Genomic DNA, 15,531 nt, shown 5'->3' with positions numbered 1-15,531 from the left:
GTAATGTTGCATGATTTTCTCATACAGTAATGTTGCATGATTTTCTCATACTGTAATGTTGCATGATTTTCTCATACAGTAATGTTGCATGATTTTCTCATACTGTAATGTTGCATGATTTTCTCATACTGTAATGTTGCATGATTTTCTCATACAGTAATGTAGCATGATTTTCTCATACAGTAATGTTGCATGATTTGTCTAGTTCACAGGACTTTAAATTCTAAACCAAACCCCTAAAAACATTATTTCCATATATATTCCAAAATGAAAAAATGTTATATTTTAGTTTAATTTTGCAGAAATCTTAATTTGTAGACCTTTGGGGACTACAGCGACTCGGATGATAAAGAAATTGTTTTCAAATCTGATGGAGAAGACACCAAAGCAATTGTTAAAAAGAAAAAATTGCTTTTTAGCAAGGATTTTAAGGTATCCAACCTTATTTGAACTTTACAGTCTGTATATTTAGAAATATATTTTAGCTTGAGGAATGTGAAAATGGGAAGTGTACAACGTCGAATCTTGAAGAGAAGGTTAATATATTTTTTATATTTTTTATATTTTTTATATTTTTGTGAAATCATCCGTTTGTTCTTCTGCAATGTCGCAGGAACTACACGATATTTCCCGTTACCGTTATAGTTAACGCTCTTGATCTTATCAACCAAACATTGCTCTTATCAGACGGATTTACAAAACAATCATTTGAAATAGAAAATAAATTTCTGTCGTATATCTCTAAAAGCATGACATCAATTTCCGCAGCGACAACTTTTAAATTTGAGGAATAAATGCTTGATCGTTCAATTTTATTTAAATCTGCAGGAAATGACCACCACTGGATATTCCAGATTGTTTATTTTAATGCGAAAGGGTGAACAGATGCGAATAAATGATTCATAGCACACACGTTTAGATCTGTTATCATTTAAAGATATTTATCAGATACAAATAATAACAACCAAACCTACTGATCATCATCGTCAAGGTTATAATACAAGGAAAGTTAATTTTAGTTGCATATACTCTGCGTACATATTGAAACCAGTTCTCTCTGTGGGCAATTTGTAAAAAAGTATAGATGCATCAGTGTTCGTTTCGTATCCGAGGAGGTTAAAAGCATTTAATTTTGATGATTTTGATAATTTTGATAGTAAAAATAAGAGTTTCCTATGACCAGAATATTTTTTTTAAAATTTTTTATATAAAAGATGGAACCCATGGCAGTCTTCGACATCCGTCTTCTGTTTACATTACCGTACACTGCAGTACAAAAGATGCATACAATTAACTAACATGAATTAACTATCCTTGCATTATAACCTTGATTATCGTTAATTCTAGCCCTTACCGTCCCCATTAAGTTTGCCATTCAATTGTTTTATAATGTATTTACTTACAGAGTGATTAAGCTAAACCATCTCCAAGCTATTCAGCTCTCCTGCTAAAGGAAAAATTATTCCATATGTTTTTTTATATAATGTTATTGTTATTGTTATTGTTATTCTGTTACTGTTTCTTTGGAAATATATAATTTGAATTGAATTGAAATCCCTGGCGAATTTTTATTAGAAAGAATTAACGAAGATGACAATTAATAAACTAAATATATTTAATGTGTCTTGTTTACATTATATGAAATTAAATATTTGAATATTCAGGTTAAGAACAAGCTGGAGGGTTGTACATACGAGGGAAGGTTGGAAAATGATCCTAATTCTACGGTCTCAATGACCAATTGTGATGTAAGTTTGTAAACCTTTATTTATTATTATATATAAAAGGGTGTGAAGTACTACGGGAAAAATTTAAGTTTGGGAGTGAGGGGGCTAATAAAAAAATGGTTAAGGTGCTAAGAAAAAATTTAAAAAATAGTGCTCTTTCTCAATTTTTTGTAAATTTTACAAAACAATCTGAGTTTTTGCCACAAACTCTGTTTTTTTTTTTTAATTTGAATATATCTATCTGCACCCGGTGTAGTAGAACTTTGATATTTTAAATTAAAAGTTCTATTTGATTTATAAATCAAAGATTGAAATATCAGAGGTTTACACTTTCAAAGATAAAATTTGAAAATTTGAGTTTGTCGTAAAAACTCCTATGTGACAATTGTTGCAACAATTTTGAATAATCTTCAATGTTTTTTACTGAGTCGGAGTGCATATTAAATGTTAAAAAGAAAGATTCAACCAAAATTTCTTTTTTGCCACAAAGAAATTAAGTTTTCGCAACAAACTCAAATTTTGTAATTGCTATATGTTCACAACCTGATCGTGTAAACCGTTGATATTTCAAATTAGATTATTTGATCCAACATAATTCAAAGTTTGAAATGTCTTAGCTTTACGACATTGGGTTGCAAAGAGTTAGGGATTAGAAAATCAGAGTTTGTACAAAGTCCTAGTTCCTTTAAATTGTAGCTTATTCCTATTTGCAACCTGATATTTTATTGAACCAATACTTCGACTATTTGATCTAAAGAATTTAAGTTTAAAATATAAAAATATTAACATCAGGGACCGAATTAAATAACTTCGCTGAACTACCTACAGTTACTGCTGGTTCAAGTTTAAACCCCTAATTCAAATTTGAAGAAGTGATACAAATCTAAACTATCGGTGGACATTTCCAATTCATTATGTTTGGTCCCAGGTTTCAAAGATTGAGATACACAAAATAGAGTTTGTTGGGAGAATTCTATGGCTTTGTTTAATTGAGTGTTTACTGTCTATAGGGTGTGATGCAGATGACCTTCATGTCCTCTAAAGCTAATCTAAGCTCCAATACATTCCGCCAAGAGGGAGATAAACTTTATCAAAATGAAGGGAAAATCATGAAAGATAAAACTGCCAAGAAAAAAGGTAAACTTAAAACTCTTAAGGATAAAATTAAACTAAATAAAAACAAAGCAATTGTTTTCTTGATTTTGTGCTACTTTTAAAGCAAATAGATTACCGAGTACAATAGATACCAACGTAGAATGTGTACACTCTCAGTAAAGCTGTATTCTAACGTCACAAGTTTCGACAGTTTTTGTGCCCGAAAAAATTGTTAATAATAGTAATAATAAAGTGCTTATCTTACAGTGGAATAAGTGCATTTTTGTCTTCTTTATTTTCTGCTTTTTCGCTTTTTTATTTAATCTTGGGAAACATGTCAACTAATGGGCGAACATGTTGTTACATTTGACACTTGTGACGTCATGTATAATTGGTCCATTTATCTGTTGCCACCTAGTGTACTTGATGATCTATTTGTGTTAAAAGGAATTTTTTAAAAACTTGGAAATACATTTTCGAATTAGAATCACAATTGTCACAACCAACCCTAACTACTAGTCAAAGATTGCTCCTGAAAGCTAGAAAACTAATCTTTGTGCACAATTCAGAATTAAATGTTTAAAACCCCGGTGCTAGTGTAAACATTTAGAATATTTATTTTGTCATGCCTTAGTTTATAAATACATATTTAAATTTATAGAAATGAAAAAAAATACACATTTTTGGTGCACAATATCGGTCGTAAATTTTAATTTTACATAGCTTCATATTGTAACACGCGATGGAAATCATCGCTGGTCATTCTCAGAAACATCTGTTAGCGATAAGATAGACTTCTAGCTGTGCTGCTAGCTTGAAAAATGAGAAAATTTTGATTATTTAAAAATACTTGAGCACAATCCCTTTACAGGGACTGTAAGCGTAATTTCCAGTGCTCTTCCATTTAAAGAGTGGCTTTTCCGATTTACAACGATACCCTATAAACCTTGATCAAGGATTTCGTAGTAATTCCTTTTTATATATCGGGAAATTATATGTAAACTGCCATTAAGAAACTTTGCGAATATACCGGCAAATATTCAGCTTAACAAATGAGGGTATTTACCTTATCGTTTTCCAGGTTTAAAGGGTATCGTTGTGAATCTGATATTCCTCTTTATAAATGGAAGATCACTTGAATTACTCTTACAGTCCCTTTAATAAAGATGTATTAAAGGAGTGAATGAGGCACTAGCTGAGGATTCTGCCACTAAGCTGAAGAATGGAACAGGGTTTGTTGACAAGGACGGAGCTTTCTTAGAATTTGAACAGGAAAGGTGTCTAAACATATTCTTTGTGAAACAAACATAAACTAAAATTAATGTTGTATCATCATATATTATTTTATAGGATGGGGAAAGGGGAGGAATGGTTTATAGTTGAACATAGATGGATGAATTGATTGATTGATTGATTGATTGATTAATATATAGATAGATAGATAGATAGATAGATAGACAGTGAATATGATAAAATTAAATATTTAGTCTGATAGCAGAGACTATGCAGATGAAAAGTGTTGTCGGTTAAAAAAGAAGAAATGTAAGAAGACTCCTGAAGGAAAGATGAGCTGTAAAGTCAGGTAAACTAGGGGGGGGGGGGGGGGGTAAAATCCCCGGTTGTAAACCTTTAAATTGTGGACCCTCACAATGTATGATGGTGAATAAAAATATATCTTGATCTATCCTAGTTATTCTGAAAACAAGTGTGGACCTGAGTGCGAGCAAATGAAGACTGTTGTGGCTAAAAATGCGAAAAAAGTGATTTCAAACATTGAAAAGAAAAGTAAACAGAAAGTCAAGGTTTGCTTCTTTTTAAAAATCTATCACTAGGAGAAATTTATATTTCTACATTCTTAATTTGTTGGTTGTTGTCTAAAGTGCAATAGAAGCAATTCTTCTTTTAAGGATGACTCTGCTGAAGGCTCTAAGAAAGAAACTACGACTGAAGCAACGAAAACTACCACTGAAGCAACTGAAACTACTCCTGAAGCAAGTGAAACTACTGTAGCCAGTGAATCCACGGAAGCAAGTGATCCCAAGGAAGCAAATGATGCCAAGGAAGCAAATGATGCCAAGGAAGCAAAGGATGCCAAGGAAGCACCTGATGATGAAGACCTAGAAGAGCTGTTTGCTGAGTCTGAAGAATCAACGGAGGAAGAACCTGAAAATAAGGTAAACAAAAATAATTTAAATGTTTTCAAACAGCTGGCTTCAAACATATATTTCTATCTCAACTGTAGGGTCAAATACCCCCCCCCCCCCTATCTATATTAGACAAAAATAGCCCAATCGGAATATGGTTATAAGGTACGGTATTTATTTTGGTGTTCTGGGTTCTACCTTTTAATTTTGTCTCAATCCAGGCTAAAAGGGTTAAAAGAAAGAAAAGAGACAACAGCCATTCGCTTTTTTTCTGATTATCAATTTATCTACTGTAAAATTAGAACAAGACCCATCAAATGGTTTTTATTCTTTCACCAACATACTTAACCACTTTACTTTAAAAGTATTGGAATGTTCAAATTTTAGATTTACTAACTAAGACAAGTACCTCACTCTAGGTTAAAAGCCGGGCTTTGGTACATAATGCCTGAGACCTCAGGACTACTTCCTGAATGTCTCGATTTACCTACGGTGGTACGGGATTATATCAAAATAACTTAGATGGCTTTTGATTTGAATTTTTTTTATACCAAGCTTTTAAACATGATGAACACAAAAACATGGAAACAAAGAGAAGCACTCAATTTAAACGGTCTCTCTATAAAAACTTGTAAACTTGTAACCCGAAAAAAGCTTGTTAACAATTAAAACAAAACAAAAAAGTCTTCTTAATTGTTTTTAAAGCACTTATCTTTTAGCGTGACCTGACTGCAAAGAAAAGTGGTTCAACTAAGTCTACGTTGTTGAACTACTTCATTTGAATCACCGATTAAAAACTTTAACTTTAAATCGGTAGTTCAAATTTAAACCAACATAAGGTAGTTCAGAGAAGTAGCTCACATTCATCAAATTTATTTTAGTTTAAAAAATCTGATATTTTAGGAAGCAGGTGGTGGTGAGGGAGAGGATGAGAAAAGTAAGGATTTACGAGATCTTGTAACAGATGAACTGATTAAACTAAACCTTGAAGCTGAAACATCTGAGAGACGAGAATCTCCTAAGGAAGAACCATCAATGTTTAGGTATTTAAGTAAATTATAAAAATTCAAATTAAATAAATAATTATAAATGCTGTTATCTGGAAAAAAGTCGACTTTTTCCACATTAGATTTTCTTTTAAACCTGCTACTGTCAATTTAAGTCATTTCATTTCAATCTTGCAACTGGAACTTTTCTTTCTTTGTGTCTGATGTATGAATCCGCAAGTTACTTTTGCAAAAAAAACCCAAAATATAAAAAATAATGATATAGCTGAGGACATCAAGGGTACCGTTGTGAATTGAGCCTGCCCTTCTTTTATATTTTTTCTAAAAACGACAAAATATTGTACATTTACTTTTTTGGTAAATTAAAAATTTCACTGAACCACGGACCACGGATTACCTCGACCATTTTTGCATACAGAACATCCCTCGCTGCGTTCTTAGGAACCCTTGATAAAGTAAATTTTCCTTAAATTCCTTATAAAATAGTTGTAAATAAATATAAGCAAAGTACAAGCAAACTGCAGCTAAATTTGGTTCTGGTATAAACCTATTTTTTGAGATAAATGATTAACATTGTATGAGACTGTAATGACATCTGAAACTCATTTAACAAAACATTGCCTTAACCATCAATCAAGTCTTCTGCCTCTAAGCCTCGAATATAGTCTTCTAATGCCTTATTTAACGATTTGGCAAAGAAAGACACAAGTTTGCAGTTAAAGAGAACCGTTAAGATCAGTGTAAACTTCAAACGGCCGTCTCTGAAGTCTCATTTCTTCTGGGGAACTCTGTATTAGGTTTTTTTAAACAAAATAACTGACTGAAGAAGACGATATTCAGTTTATTCTAGTTTAAATTTGCTTAAGAAATAATCTAATTTCTTTTGATTTTAGGATTATAAGAAATTATCATATATTTTGGTATCCTATTCTCGATTCTTGTATTTCAATATTCAATTGTTCATATCTGTTGTATTACAAAAGTGTAAGTTGCTGGGTTTGAAAAAGAATATTTAAATCTTTTTTTAAAGTTTATACAAAAAAATATTCAATCATAGGATGAGTAAATTGTAAATCAAATTTAGATAAACTAAGATTTTAGGACGCTTCGCACCCATCTTCTATTTCAACTTTTTATTGAGGCTCAATCTGTTAGCATCTTATCTCTGTACAAAATAAAAAAAAAATAAAAAAGTTTTAAACTTAAATTTTAGTCATTTTGAGAATCCATAAACCTTCCCTGGGGTCATGTGAAGTCCCACACAATTTGGGCCTGATCGGTTCAGCCGTTTTGACGTTTATTGGATATAAACAGACAAATAAACACCCAGTCAAACAAGTATATATATAGATAGAAGAAGTTCGTTGGAACCGTCCTATTGTGATTGTTTCTTTGATTCAACGCTAGCCTTAAAAGTCAAAAAATTTAAAAGTGATTATTTCAAAATAATGAAAATACTCAAAATGCAGATTGTGATATTACAGTTTTTATCTATACCAAGGTTGCTTATTAATGTAGCTCAATCTCGATGCGCTCTCGATGTAGCTCACTCTCAATGTACGGAAAATGTCGTATTCGTAAATGACGTCACTGATTATAGAGTGACTTCATTTACGGATTTCACTGAATTCATTGGTTAGGAGCCGACATTTCCGTACATTGGAACGCATGGAGGTAAAGCAACCTTAATAAACCACCTTGATCTTTACTTTTATTATTTCAGGAGTAAATCAGTTCGAATGATATGTCCAGGGGGTTGTGTAGAAAAAGCGCCAAATCCTACAAAAAAAGTGTACAGCGAACGAACCATCGAGCTTGGCATATTCGTCGACAAATATCTATGGGAAGTGATGAAAGTAAGAAAGAAAAAAGGGGACATGTCTGATTCACAATGGTACCCTTTAAACCTTTATTTAAGCGAGGAGATGGAGTTATGATCCTGTTCTTTAATACAAAAATTAATTATTTTCAAATGTAAAAATTACGGATTTTTAAACTATTCCGGAAAAAAAATCGACGATATTATCCTTATTGTGAATTCGACAAAGAACTAAAGGGTACCATAGAGAATCGGGAATCCAACGGTTTGAATTTAGAGTTACTTTAAATTACGTTAACAGTATATGCAAGTTTGTAATTTTCAACATCATATTTTTATTTTTCCTTCTCTTGATTTCATGACGGTTTTTTAACAGATTTTAAAGAATTTTGAAATCTAATCAAAAATTAAATTATTAATATAGACTATATAGAGGGACCAAACAGGATCAATTTTTAGATTATTTTAAGTTTGGATTTAAAAATTTATGTAATTGCATACTTTGCTGAAATATTACAAAAATTATTCATTAAGTGCAGATATGATTGCTTGAAACACAATATCTTGAAGAACAGTTATTGAAGAACCTCTAGTTTACGTCTTGCCATAGATGTTTTAGTGTTCACATCTTTACTTTGATTGTTTAAAAGTACATAAAAGCTCGAAGTAAATAACAGCGTTTCTAACAATGATGTTTCTAGCAATTATATCTGGAGTATAGATAAATGTATTAAAGCCATGCTACTGTAGACCCAGATAGCTGGTAGTGAGGAAGATGCTAAGGTTGCAATGCTGGATATGATCCACAGTCTTGTTGTTAATACGGAGACACTGTTTCAACATCCAACAATATCTTCACAAGGTTAAATATGTTTATTTAGATTCAGAGATCAGAATTTTTGTGGGGAACTCGTTAATATTGAATGTTTGATGTCGATACCCAATTGGGGCGCTTTTAGGCTCAATGATTGACCATCAATTTAAAGTTATCCTTGCAGGGTTTTACCATCACAGGATCGATATCGAAGAGGAATTGAATTAATCCGTTTTTTACACATAACATGGAGATCAATGATTGATCGCTAGATTCACACAATCAGTTTCTTTTAAATTTTAAAACTATCATCAGTTAAGAAAACTAAAGTTTGCCAACGTCATTTACAAAAATAAACATTAAACGACTTATCTAACCCCATTTACCATTTTATTTGCTGCAGGAGGGTTTAAGCTGGCAATTAATGGAATCAATATTTGGAAGGTAAATATTTTCTTAATTCATTTCTTCTACATATATATACTTTGCTTGTCTGTCTGTCTGTTTGTATGTTCGTCTTTTGATTTTTGTAAAATTTCAAAAATGTGCTAAATAATATTTGAAAATCCGCGAACTTTTTGTTACTGTTTCATACTGTACAAAGAGAAGGTGCTTAGAGAAAGAGCTACAATTAGAAGTCAAAATAGAGAAAATGCGTCTTAAAAGATAAAGGTTCTCTATATTACACATTCTCACACCAAATGTCTATATTAAAATGTAATGAAGATGTGTCTGTATCCAAATATTCTTATACTGTCGTATAAATTTGGCCTTTTCCTTCTATGTCAAATGAGAAGCACGGTTGCTGGATTCACAAAAATTTACTAGTTTTACTATAAAAGGGATTTATCTACAGGGTGACCCAAAGACATGGGAATTCAGTACGAATTCGATATCGTCTTTGTGATGAATTAACATTGTAATACCTAATTTCAAAAGCCATGATATTATTATGTATGCTAGAGTTTATTTTATGAAAAGGGTAAAAGACTGTAAAGATGTGTCTATAATGTCTCCGCAAGATGAACAGTGAAGACGGACAAATTTACTCTGTTTGCATACTGTAATTTTCTTGTTTTACTAAGTACAACCGTATGCAGTCAAAACATAAACAAACAAAATGTAAACATAGCACACGAAACTCTTACAGATTACAGTAGGTATCACTATGCTAAATCAAAGAATTATTTAAAAAGACGATATCGAATTCGTCACTTATTTCCCATGTTTATTGGGACACCCTGTATGATCTATCTATCCATCCTCATGGTTGATTATCTTCTACCTATATATTTATATCTGTAGGATGATTCTGATCCATTGGTGAAATCTGTTCATGATGCTTCAGACCAACTTCAACAACTCGCAGCTTTCCAGGTTAGAGATTCTTCATACCTTAGTTTATTCTCGATATTCCGATATATAGGGATGGATCGTTTCCACTATTTTATAAAACGATCGTTTCTTTTTGTGAACGACGAAGAAAAAAAAAGAAAAAACGAAACGGGTGTTTTAAAAAACGATCCTTTTTCATTAAAAAAAAGAAAAAGTCATTTTTTACTTTTAGAGCGTCGCGATTTCGTTAACGAAAATAGGTGGTTTTTATTTTTATACGATCGTTAACAATAATTTTTTAGACAAAATACATTTTTTGGTTTGAAACCTAATAGGTCAGAAAAACCTTAGGTCAGAAAACATTCAGGTAATTTCTCTCGTAAAAAAAAACATTTAAGACAACATTCATTCTCTTCCTGAAATTTTTTTTATAATTAATTGTCATAAAATTCATAATTCATTAGCGAACATTTTTGTAGTTGTTTTGTTGTTTCGTTTTTCGTTGTTTAAAAGTTCAAAACGAGTGGTTCGTTTGTTGTGAGCTATACTTTTTTTCTGAAAACGATACTATACTTTTCAGAAAAACGCAAACAATACAGAACTTGTTAATGCATATATGGTGCTATACGTTTACGTTTCTAAGGGTTTCGTACAATTTTTCCCAATTAGGCTGCACTGGTAATTTCCCAATTGACAATTTTCGACTGACAACTTCCCAAACTTGCAATTTTCCAAGCGGCAACTTCTCAAATGTCTAGGGGTCCTCTCTCCAGGAAAAACAAAGATTAAGAAAGGTTAAATTTTAGAAAAACATGGAAGCTATTTCAGACGCATCTTAAAACCTTGCTTAACAAGGCTAAGTCTAGTTCTTTAGGAAAAAACAAAAAGATTAAAATACAAGGATTATAAATATTTTTAAAACATTTTGATAAAATATTGAAAGAAATTGTTTGGAACAATGGAAGAATTTTTTTTGTGAAAAAGCAAAAAGTAACGATATGGAGACAAATTGAAATAATACACAAAATATAGCTAGGTTAGAGAAACTCTTTGTATTTTTACGATATTTAAATATTACAAAAATTTATAAATTTTTCAACTGTGACCAATCATAAATCTTCATTTATAGATTCATGTAAGTTAAACTAATTTTTCACGGTCAATTTTGCCCATTTAACGTTTATTAAATATAAACAGACAAGCCAAAAATATATCTATATAAATATAAATATTGTAGGACTATGCTCGTGAGAAGAATGAAAGGTATGATGGATACCGTAGAAGCTATGACATGAATATTCTGCTCAGTGGGACTCATGATAAATATAACATTGGTAAATACAGGATATTGAATACTAAATACTGAATACTAAATACTGAATACTGAATACTGAATACTGAATACTGAATATTGAATACTGAATACTGAATACTGAATACTGAATACTGAATACTGAATACTGAATACTGAATACTGAATACTGAATACTGAATACTGAATGCTGTATAGGTGGAGATGCAGGGGTAGCGTATATCAGTACTGTGTGCCAAGTGTAAGTTAAATTTCGTAAAGCAATATTTAATTTTAATAGAGTCGTTTACAATTCACAACAATACCATTTAAACAAAACATATCCTAGTTTTTGATCTAAAAAAAAGATAATTTTCATTTGTGTTTTCTCATTAAATGTGACTTATGGATTAATGCAATAGAGAGAAAAAAACTATAAGAATGTAGGACTCTTCCAAATAGAAAAAACGACGTTATCTTTCTTATTGTTATTCAGATAAAGAATTAAAGGGTTAAAGGATAAATACAGTTTTGAATAATAATAATAATAATAATAATAATGATAATAACAATAATATTAATAATAATTTAAAAAGATAATAAATTGTTAATATTTTTCTATATTATTATGTGTAGAGAGTGTACAGGGTTAACTACAGTAACACTACGGGATGGTAGACACCTGGATAATATGCCAGCTCTACTTGCTCATGAGATGGGACATATTATTGGTGCTAACCATGACGGAGACCAACCAGGTAGAGATGGGCACTTTCCACCTTTTCATTTTGTTCATTCATCGTTTGCGAACGACCCATTTCGTTTTTTTGATCGTTCAAAAATATTGATTTTGTTCATTCTCAAAGTTGTCGTTCATTTTCCATCTTTTACGTTCGTCTTCTTACTGAACGACCATTTAGTAAAATATGTCAGTTAAAAAAACGAGAGTTTTTTTCTTATATAGTTTTTTTAGTAAAACAACGATCATTTGTTATTTTCTGAACTATCCATCTTGTTTGTCCATCGTTCGTTTTTTCCTGAACGACAAATTTCGTTTATTCTCAAAAATTTTGTTCTTTCAAAAAACTATGCCCATCTCTTTGATCAGGAGTTAATCCTAAGAATCCTAACACATATAATGTCCCTTCGACATGTCCAGAAAATATGTTTATCATGACACCTTCACAGTCTGGGACTATAGTGGAGTGGAGTCAATGCTCAAGGTACTGCTCTTTGTTCTTAAAGGGACTGTAAGCGTAATATAAAGTGATACAAATAGCAGTGCCCAATACACAATGATACCCTTGAAACCATTATCTGATCAAAAATGTGGAAGATACTGTCGTTTTTATAGCTTGAGACGTTTGTTTTCAAATTTGATAATCTATAGATCTTTTATTGGAGGTTCATGTGTAATTACGCTTATAGTCCAATTTATAATGATTATGGGGGATTTCATAAATCTCATATTTCATAGAGTACGTTTCATAGAGAGAGGAATGTTCAGAGAAAAATTGAACAGAAAAAGTCTTATAATTTTCTATTGGAAAATAAAATGAAAGATATTTTAAATTATGTGAAATTGGATATCTATGACTTTTCCTGTAGAATACTTCTGAAAACATGTGAAATGTCTCTAAACCTAGTGACCTTTATTTGATTAAAGTAAAACTTCAAATTATTTTTCTAAAACTAAAAACTAAAATATCCAAAGCTTGTTAGTAGAAATCAAAATATTTTGTAAACAATACCAAACTCATTGTTATATTCCCAATTTTCTGTTCATAATTTCTAAAAATATGTTGGTATTGATCAACATGCTGAGAATCGAAAAAAAATTCTGCGCAATATATTCATCAAACCAATTATATCTATTTTAAATTCTATATATTTACAAAAAACAGGCAACGTTTTTTTGTGTTTGAAAATTAGCAATTACATTTGGAAGTAAAAATTTGATTTCACATTTGCTGTCTCTCACCGAATATAATTGTTTTTATAAACTTGTATTCTGTCATGCCGCTAGTATTTGTATTACTTAAATATATATAATCTTTCCTATCACTAGGCTTGAAGGACGCTTCGCGCCCATCTTCGATTTTAACTTTTTATTGTTATTCTATATGCGGCATATTTTCTTAAATTATCAATTTTGAAAAATTTAATTTGTTAAGGGAAATTATATGAATTCTGACCATCTCATAAACCTTCCCTGGGTTCATGTGAGGTTCCACCAAAAAATTGGGTCGGATCCGTTTGCCGTTTATTGGATACAACCCCCCCCCCCCCCTCCATCCATGCAAAGTATATTTAGTAAGTAAAACCTAGGAATATTTTTAATTGGACTGTAAAGATCTCACACTTATCTTTATTTTTAAAATTTTAATTTCGATTAACTATTGGTACCTACAGTACAGACTTATAACTGATCATCAATGCCGGGAATTTTCCAGCACCCAATTTTTAGCCAGAAAAATAAAGAAATTGTCGTCATATCCTAAGTCAGAAAAAGGTTTAAAAGGTCAAAGGTTTTTTGGCTGTCAACCATAGATAAATAAATAAACATAGATAGTTTATGTACGCAAAATCACCAAGAATTGTACAGTCCGCGAACTCATACTTCTAGGGGTTAAAGTGTACTTCAATGATAAGCGGGGTGGTTTGGTGTTTAATGGATTTCATAATAGAGTGTAAAATAACTCCGGGAATGGAACTATTAGAACAACAATATTTCACTGAGCAATATATCATATTGACGAGAACTGAAGAAGGACATGAGAAGGACTATACTAACTTAAATTTCTCTCTACAAAACTCATGTACACCTCAAGTACTCAATGACATAAGAACAGGCAATGTTCACAACTAACCTAGTTAATCTATATAATAGGAATATCTTTAAAACATCTCTGTACATTTATATCGGTCAAGATGAAAAATGTCGTCTTATGCGCAATCTATCTTTATCTATGCTGTCAACCAACCGACTTTTCAGTATTTATCAATTAAGCAATTAAAATGTGTACTATATGACAAGACAAAAAAGTCTGTTAATGAATGATTCGAAATTCGAAATTCGAAAAATAAAAATTTCAAAATATCAATTTGATATAATTTCAAGAATGTTTGTTAAGCTTCTTTAAAAAAAAGGAACTTGAATAAATGAAAACTGTTTATTATTTGTTTAAATGAAATACTTGCATTTTTATGTTTAGACAGGAGATTGATTATGAGTACGAACGACGAGAGACAGAAAACCCTAAAAGTGGAAATTGTTTCTATACTTAAAATAAATATACATAAATTCAAGTAATTAATATATTATTCAATGATGAGTTCCTTTTTCAAGAGGGTTTGAAGTTTTTTTTCGGTGAAGTTAAAATAAGAAATTAAAAACTGTCAGATGTTATATATGGATTCAGACTTGCAGCGATAACAAAATAGTAAAAGCCAAGACATCAAATTTACTCTTGTGAAAATATATCTCTTTGTAACCTGGTGTTTCATACACATCTGTTGTTTAAACTATCAATTCTATTATATCAAATAGTCTATGTTTAAACTATCAACTATCTTAGATACTACCAGGTTGCAAAGATAAAGTGATCAAATAATCTGAGTTTGTTACAAGAACCTTTTAAGAATTTAAGAAAACTTTTTTAATGTTTAAAAACTAATTCAGACTCAGACAGAGAACTATGTCAAATATTAAAAGTTAAGAAATCAATATTTAGATTACTTAATAGCAGCGAAAAACAATTCTAGTTTCTATTTCAAACATTTTCTCTTTGTGTACATTGTAAAACAAAAACAAGAAACTTCACGGATATGATGGAAATCGAATTTCGTTGGAGGCTAATTTTTGGAGTTTTTATCATCCATAAACCTTCCTTGGGGGCATTCAAGGTCCCACACAAAATGTTGGCTCGATCGGTTCAGCCGTTTTGACTTTTATTGGATAAAAACAGACAAACAGCTAGACAAGCAAACTATATATGTATTGAAGGTCCACAGCTCCATGTTTAACGTCTGAGAAATGACAAAATCAAAACGAAACTACAGATTGAATTGTTAATACTATTTTAAACCAATGTTTCCATACCATTATGTAAAAAAAAGTAGGAATAGAAATGTTGTAAAAAATTATTATGACTGATCAGACCACGAGAAGTGCTTTTATAGATTTATGCTTACATGCATTTCTTTAATATTAAATCGAGGAACAAATAAGTTTTAAATAATTATTTTAGAAAAAATATCAAAATGAAAAACATTTGAAATATACTAAATTAGAAACTT

The 15,531-nt window shown here is 30.9% G+C and overlaps 1 protein-coding gene across 1 annotated transcript in view; it reads left to right on the top strand.

The window, feature by feature from the left end:
• The window catches only part of LOC111701890 (uncharacterized), a 20,339-nt gene extending 5,794 nt beyond the window's left edge, over window positions 1-14,545 (top strand). The window contains exons 4-21 of the mRNA XM_023473370.1: window positions 319-432; window positions 486-536; window positions 1,665-1,748; window positions 2,738-2,864; window positions 4,000-4,094; window positions 4,310-4,404; window positions 4,513-4,624; window positions 4,730-4,996; window positions 5,870-6,009; window positions 7,697-7,829; window positions 8,543-8,654; window positions 9,010-9,050; window positions 9,912-9,983; window positions 11,179-11,275; window positions 11,452-11,494; window positions 11,869-11,990; window positions 12,341-12,455; window positions 14,448-14,545. Of these exons, the coding sequence (XP_023329138.1) occupies window positions 319-432; window positions 486-536; window positions 1,665-1,748; window positions 2,738-2,864; window positions 4,000-4,094; window positions 4,310-4,404; window positions 4,513-4,624; window positions 4,730-4,996; window positions 5,870-6,009; window positions 7,697-7,829; window positions 8,543-8,654; window positions 9,010-9,050; window positions 9,912-9,983; window positions 11,179-11,275; window positions 11,452-11,494; window positions 11,869-11,990; window positions 12,341-12,455; window positions 14,448-14,520 (1,893 nt within the window). The 3' untranslated portion in view covers window positions 14,521-14,545. The remainder of the gene's footprint in view (window positions 1-318; window positions 433-485; window positions 537-1,664; window positions 1,749-2,737; window positions 2,865-3,999; window positions 4,095-4,309; window positions 4,405-4,512; window positions 4,625-4,729; window positions 4,997-5,869; window positions 6,010-7,696; window positions 7,830-8,542; window positions 8,655-9,009; window positions 9,051-9,911; window positions 9,984-11,178; window positions 11,276-11,451; window positions 11,495-11,868; window positions 11,991-12,340; window positions 12,456-14,447) is intronic.
• Window positions 14,546-15,531: the final 986 nt, after the last annotated feature.

This window comes from Eurytemora carolleeae, unplaced genomic scaffold, assembly GCF_000591075.1.
Source record: "Eurytemora carolleeae unplaced genomic scaffold, Eaff_2.0 scaffold391, whole genome shotgun sequence".
Classification (NCBI taxonomy): domain Eukaryota; kingdom Metazoa; phylum Arthropoda; class Copepoda; order Calanoida; family Temoridae; genus Eurytemora; species Eurytemora carolleeae.
This window is presented reverse-complemented; position numbering and strand designations above follow the sequence as displayed.